Genomic DNA, 6,981 nt, shown 5'->3' on the forward strand with positions numbered 1-6,981 from the left:
CGGCGTCGATCCGAGTTGGAGTTCCAGGTGGGCGACATGGTGTTGCTGAAGGTCTCACCCTGGAAGGGTGTGATTCGCTTCAGGAAGAGGGGAAAGTTGGGTCCCCGATACATTGGTTTGTTTTGATTTTTGCTAGGGTTGGCAAGGTGGCCTATAGATTGGATCTTCCGGAGGAGCTCAGTTAGATCTATAGCATATTCCATGTTTCGCAGTTGCGAAAGTGCATTTTGGATGAGGATGCGGTTGTGTCACTAGATGACATCTAGGTCGATGAGCGCCTGAACTACGTAGAGAGACTGGTAGTTGTTTTGGAAAGGAAGGTGAAGATTCTACATAACAAGGAGATACCTTTGGCAAAGGTACATTAGCAGCATCAGAGGGGATCCGAGTGGACTTGGGAGCTGGAAGCCGAGATGCGGGAGCATTATCCGGAGTTTTTCACTGCAACAGTCTTCGAGGACGAAGCCTAAATCAAGTGGGGGAGAGTTGTAACATCCCGACTCCCAAGTATGAAATTTAAGGGTTTTTATGCATTTCATAAGACCTACCTGACGATTTGAAGGTCCCAACTTGTCGTGTAGAGACCAAGATGGCCACGTAATTTACAAAGCCTACTCGACGAGTTGGAAGACCCAACTGTTGACCTTGAATGTTGACTTTGACTTTGACCAAGTTTGACTTCTAAGGGTATTTTGGTAATTTGGGTCTTAATGGAATTGGTCCTATGATGGTTGTAGGTGTTTGAGTTTGGGGTTGTGATTCGAGAGCTTGATCTTTTCAGTTCAATTAGACATTGTGAGGTGAGTTTTCCTCACTATGCCAACAGGGTCGAAGGCACCAAGGCCGACCCTTTTTGGATTGTTATCCTGGTTATCGCATGATGATATGCTTAGTGATATGTTAGATATGTATCCTGGTATATAGGATGATGCTATGTCTAGTGACATGTTAGGTCGGTATCCGGGTAGATAAGATGATGCTATGATTAGTGATTTGCTAGATCTGTTTGACTGTTTGTACATGCTAGCCAGCATATGATATTATGTGTTGATTGTGTGATTGCGGGTGGGTTGAGGTATTCCTTCTTTGTGCTCTAGGCCAACAGGCCCAGGGCGGCCCGGATAGACTGAAGGCCTATCGGGGCGTACCAGTCAGGCCGAAGGCCCGGAGAATGGTCCAGACAGGATGAAGGCCTGGTAGGGGGACCAGGCATGATGAAGGTTCTAACAATGGGCCAGATAGACTGAAGGCCCAACGAGGGCGATCCAGTCATACTGAAGACTCTATATGCATGTTGTTTGTTATTATATTGTTATGGTTTGCATGGCATTGGTATTTTGGGGGAAATCACTAAGCTTCGGGCTTACACTTTTGGATTTTGTTTCAAGTACTTCGGATGATCGTGGGAAGGCAAAGGCTTGATCGTGCACATCCTCACATTTTATGATTTCGATTTATAGGATACTCTGATATGAAACTATTTTGAAAACATTTTGTAATAAGTAATGGTTTTTGGATGCTTGAAAAAGTTTTAAATTTTTATGAATTTTATGAATGTTACAAATATGGTATGAGAAGGTTTTCATGAAGACATACCAACGCACTTAGTGATGTCTTTGGAATAATTTGATGTAAAAATAAACATGTGAGTGTCGTTGAACTGTAATTCCAAGGAAACAACTTAGAGGTCCTAAATTTGGCATGGAAAACTCACTTGCAAGAAGAGCCATGAATGATGTACGTAACTTTTGAGTGGACGTTGTAAGTATAATGTCATCCACATAAAGTAATAAATAAGTGATATCATGCCCGTTGTGATAAACAAAAGTGAGTGGTCACATTAACTATGAATAAAACCGATTTTGGTGACATAATCTGCAAATCATTTATACCATGCGCGAGGAGTCTGCTTGGGTCCATAAAGGGATTTTTGGAGTAGAAAAACATGGTTTGGCCGGGAATTATCCTAAAACCGTATAGGTTGGTGCATATAATGGACCTCATTAAGCTTGCCACGTAAAAAAACATTTTTGCATATAGTTGGTGAACCGACCATGACTTGGAGATGGCAAGTGTCAAGACCGTACTGATGGTAGTTGGTTTAACAACTGGGCTAAACATCTCCAAAAATTGATTCCCATTTGTTGAGATTGACCATCACCAACAAGTCGTGCTTTAAAGCCGGGAAATGAGCCATCTGAATTCATTTTATGTCTAAAAATCTGCATTGAACGAATAATATGCATACCTGGTTTCTTAGGGATAAGGGTCCAAATCTTATTATCAATAAGAGCTTTATATTCGTCGGTAATAGAATTTTTCCAATTTGTATCGGAGAGGACCTCTTTTGGATTTTATAGGAGAGGAGATAAAGAAGAGGAGGTGCTAAGATTGAATGGAAGCTTCAGTTTTGAAATACCCGGCATGCTACGAGTGTGGATAGTTCAAGTGAATGAGGGTGCGATTGTAGAAGTGGGTTGGAATATAGGAATTGTAGCGAAGGAAGGGTTGGGTAAAGAGTGATATGGGATAGAGGAAAATGGAGATGAACACCCAATAGGGGATTGAGGCAAGGAAGTGGTCAGTCGAGGTGGTTGTTGGCTATATGGGTCAACGTTGGGCTGCTGGGCGAATTCTGCAGCAGGTTGGGTTGGGTCAGAAGTGGGTTGCGGTGAAGGGTTTGTTGTTATTTCGGGTTGGTGTAAGTGGAAAGGAAAGTTGTTTTTATGAATGAGCTTATATGTATCGGGTAGAGAATGGAATTTGGTAGCAAATGGAAATATTCTTTCATCAAATACCAAATTTCGACAGATAATTATTTTTTGTTGGTTGAGATCTTAGCATTTGTAGTCGCAATGATTAGGTGGGTAACAAAGGAAAACACATTGCGTAGAACGAGGTTAGAGTTTGTTGATGGTGGTGGCAGGAATGAGAGGATAACATAAGCATCCAAACACTCTTAAATGTGCATAAGATGGTGTGCGATGATAAAGAAGTTGTGTCGGGGTTTGATAATTTAAGAGTTTAGAGGGTAAGATATTAAGTAAGTAGGTTGCCATTTTAAGGGCATGGTGCCAAAATGAGGGAGGTACATGAGAATGAGCAAGAATAGTACGAATGTTGTTGTTAATGTCACATATTTTTCTTTTGTATTTTCCATTTTTCCAAGATGAATGTGCAAAAGAAAAATGAAAATGCAAGCCATGTTGAGTGCAAAATTTATGGAAATAGGAGTTATTGTATTCGGTACCATTATCACATTGAAAGTTTTAGATTTTGGTTTATTAAATGAATGTGTGAAAGTTTTTAAAAATTGTGAAGACTTGAGATTTGTGACTCATAGGGAAGGTCCAAAGAAAATTTGTGTAGTCATCAAGAAATAAGACATAATAACGATATCCCCCGGAACTCATAACTGGAGAAGTCTATAAATCGTTATGTATGATGTCAAAAGCAGATAAAGTAAAAGATTTAGAGTCATAAAATGGAGATTTGATATGTTTTCCATAAACACAAGAAGAACAATGCGATTTGGTTTTAGTACCATTACAAGAAACAAATTGTTGAAATCTAAGAGAATCTAAAGTGTTTGCTCCAGGGTGTAACATCCCAAAACCATGACAATTTTTTTAAAAAGACATTTTCATAAAACATAAGATTGTCAAACATTATTGCGAAACAACTACGATATGCATACATCCTATACCCACACTCTCAAGAGTAGATAACCATACATTACACTGATTTCTAACAACCACACCTACTCATGAAACTTCTACTAACCTACAACCACTTTGTGTATGCTAATCATATATAAAACTAGATTCGATAGACAATCAAATAATTGATTCTACCCTAAGCCCACAACCAGAAAAGGAGCAGAAAATAAGGCTACATCAAACATTCTTAGGCTATAAAATCTAAGTTATGTACAACTATGATGCACACACTAAAAAACTACAATAATAATGCCATTTCCATATAACATATCAAGAAATCCCTTTAGGCTATCAGACATCATAAATCAGGCAATTATATCATGCAATTCCTGAAGATCCATAGCCTATAAGCTGATATGTATTTCAACACATCAACAATTCACATAAAACAAATGTGGGTATCTTGGGGAATAACTTTCCTTGGGCTCCGACTGACTGTACACATCACATCCTCTCCGTTGATCGTTTTAAAAATTAATTATGAAAAATATTTTTGCAGATCCATAGTTTAAATTTGGAATCACAAAATTGTTCATCCAATTATCTCAAACCTGGGCTATGGTACCGAATTTTAACATCCCATAACCATGACAATTTTTTTTGAAGACATTTTCATAAAACATAAGATTGTTAAACATTATTTCCAAATTCAAATCCATAGAAACCAGTGTATCAAAATATTCTCTCAATGCATAAGTCAGTAAGAGGATATGTATGATCATGCATGCACCTTGCCCTGATCATCTGATGTACTTGAAAACATTAAAATCAACATTTGTAAGCCAAAGCTTAGTAAGTTCCCTCAAAATACCCCACACAACAATATATATACAATGCATGCATATTAGGCCCACATCATAAGACTGAATTGCCCTCGAACCCACAACATAAGATTGGATTGACCCCTTCCGGGCCCTCAGCTCATGACCGGCTTGCTCCCGAGCCCACAACATAAGACTAGATTGCCCCCTCCCGGGCCCTCAACTTATGACTAGATTGCTCCGAGGTTTGTTGGCTTACAACACACAACAGTACTGCCTCAACCTAACCACACTATGTCAACATATTCAAATAATAGTCAATTACCAACAAATAGATGTAATCATATAGATCTACCAATATAACAGATCGTTATAGTGTACCAACATCCTAGAAACAAGGACACATACTACAGTACAAAGTATAGTGAGAAAACTCACATCACAGTCTAAAAGATAACAAAACCGATCTATTTGAACTTACCTTAGGTTCCATTCATGTGTGATAAAGCGTTGATATCCATGTACCAGTTTGAATCTGGTGGGTTAAATGTCATTGTTTGCATGGGTTGAACAAGATCAGTGGGTGTTGGGTTGTACACATTTGATGAAAAATTCTGCTATGGACGCGGGCAAAGGATGCTTGGGGTTGGTACGCCTAGTCCATGTATTGGTGGGATGAGGACATGATGGTTCCATCCAATTTGCTTAGGGTCAAGCCCAAGGAGGATATACGCCCCATGTAGGTTGTCGATATTGGGAGGGAGAAAGTGTTTATTAACTGCTTGATTTATTCATATCTCCCTAGGAGTATATATACACATCGGCTAGAGTTGTATAAGGAAACCGTAGATATACACAAACGCTAATAAGGATAAATGCAAAAGGTATAACACTATAATATTCTAATAAAAGACCAAAATATCAGTCGAATTGAATATAAACCTTCCATCTAACAGGTCAATCAAAAAGTTCACAACCATTTTTTATTATATAAAGTAATTATTATTTTTCATTAAAAAAAAAGATAGAACTAAAAATAAATATAAACTAAAATATTTTTAAATATAAGAATTAAAATGTGTATAAACATAACCGATTTGAGATTAGGGACTTGGGGGAGGATACTTATCCAAATTAAACCGAATCGAGTTGACCCGATTCTCCAAATCGGACCCTTCACTGAACCTTCCCTGCTTCTCCTAATAAATACCCCACTCGGTTTCCCCCAAATTTGCTCGACCCCAACACGTTTCTCTCTCCAAATCTCATCTTCCCATTTCAGATCTTCAAAGATTATCAAAACCCTAAAAAATTTCATTCTTATCTTCCTTTCCATTCTTCGGTCTCAATTGCTCCAACGCATTACCCCAAAACTCCCTTAAAGATGGCTATGGCTTATCTCGGATCAAAGAAAGCCAACGCCGCCGCACTAATGTCGTCGCCGTCCCCTTCACCCCACCAACGCATCTTAACCCAAGACGAACTCAAAAAAATCGCCGCCTACAAGGCCGTCGAGTTTGTCGAATCCGGCATGGTTCTCGGCCTCGGAACCGGCTCCACCGCCAAACACGCTATTGACCGTATCGGAGAGCTTCTCCAGCAAGGAAAACTAAGCAACATCGTCGGAATACCCACTTCGACGATGACTCATGAGCAAGCTTTGTCTCTGGGCATACCTCTGTCGGACCTTGATAACCACCCTGTTCTCGATTTGGCCATTGATGGAGCAGATGAGGTTGACCCAGATATGAATTTGGTCAAAGGCCGAGGCGGATCGTTGCTTCGTGAGAAAATGATCGAAGGTTGTTGCAAGAAATTCGTCGTGATTGTCGATGAATCCAAACTGGTGGACTATGTCGGAGGAAGTGGGTTAGCCATGCCGGTTGAAATCGTTCCTTTTTGCTGGAAATTCACAGCGCAGAAGCTTCAATCGTTGTTTGAAGAAGCTGGTTGTGTTGCAAAGCTTCGTACTTCGCCGGAAAATGGTAAGCCATTTGTGACTGATAATGGGAATTTCATTATCGATTTGTATTTCAAGAAAGACATTGGGGATTTGAAGGCTGCCGGTGATGCAATTTTAAGACTGGCCGGAGTGGTAGAACATGGAATGTTTCTTGACATGGCGACTACTTTGATAGTCGCCGGAGAACTAGGAGTTACCGTGAGGCATAAATGTTAGTTTTATGGCAATGGCTACCGGAGATTTTGGTTTCTAGCTAACATTATTAGGAAATGAAATTAGGAATTATGTTTCTCCGATGAAATTTTATTCAATTTTTATGCGTTTATTTGACGAACTATTGAGGAGGATTTTGCGTCGAACTTGCTACAACCACAAGATATCCTTAACGTATCTTCAACAATCTTATCATTTTCATCGTATTTTACAAAAAGAATTTTTATAGAAAACTAATTATTCTGAAAAATGTGTAAATGTCATGTCGGTTAAATACCACGAATGTTGACAGATTTGATTGCTTATTATATAATTAAAAGAGTTT

General features: G+C 39.2%; 1 protein-coding gene across 1 annotated transcript; it reads left to right on the forward strand.

The window, feature by feature from the left end:
- The first annotated feature begins 5,688 nt into the window (after positions 1 to 5,688).
- Positions 5,689 to 6,777, forward strand: RPI2 (ribose-5-phosphate isomerase 2). Its single transcript, XM_079030642.1, has one exon. The coding sequence runs from the start codon at positions 5,865 to 5,867 to the stop codon at positions 6,657 to 6,659; it is 795 nt and encodes a 264-aa protein (XP_078886768.1). The 5' UTR covers positions 5,689 to 5,864; the 3' UTR covers positions 6,660 to 6,777.
- The last annotated feature ends 204 nt before the right edge of the window (positions 6,778 to 6,981 follow it).

This window comes from Lactuca serriola, chromosome 3 (assembly GCF_051521515.1).
Source record: "Lactuca serriola cultivar US96UC23 chromosome 3, Lser_US96UC23_V15, whole genome shotgun sequence".
In the NCBI taxonomy this organism is placed as follows: domain Eukaryota; kingdom Viridiplantae; phylum Streptophyta; class Magnoliopsida; order Asterales; family Asteraceae; genus Lactuca; species Lactuca serriola.

What these genes read in the sequence shown, in the direction of transcription:
- RPI2 (XM_079030642.1), top strand. Translation starts at nt 5,865, where the DNA reads ATGGCTATGGCTTATCTCGGATCAAAGAAAGCCAACGCCGCCGCACTA.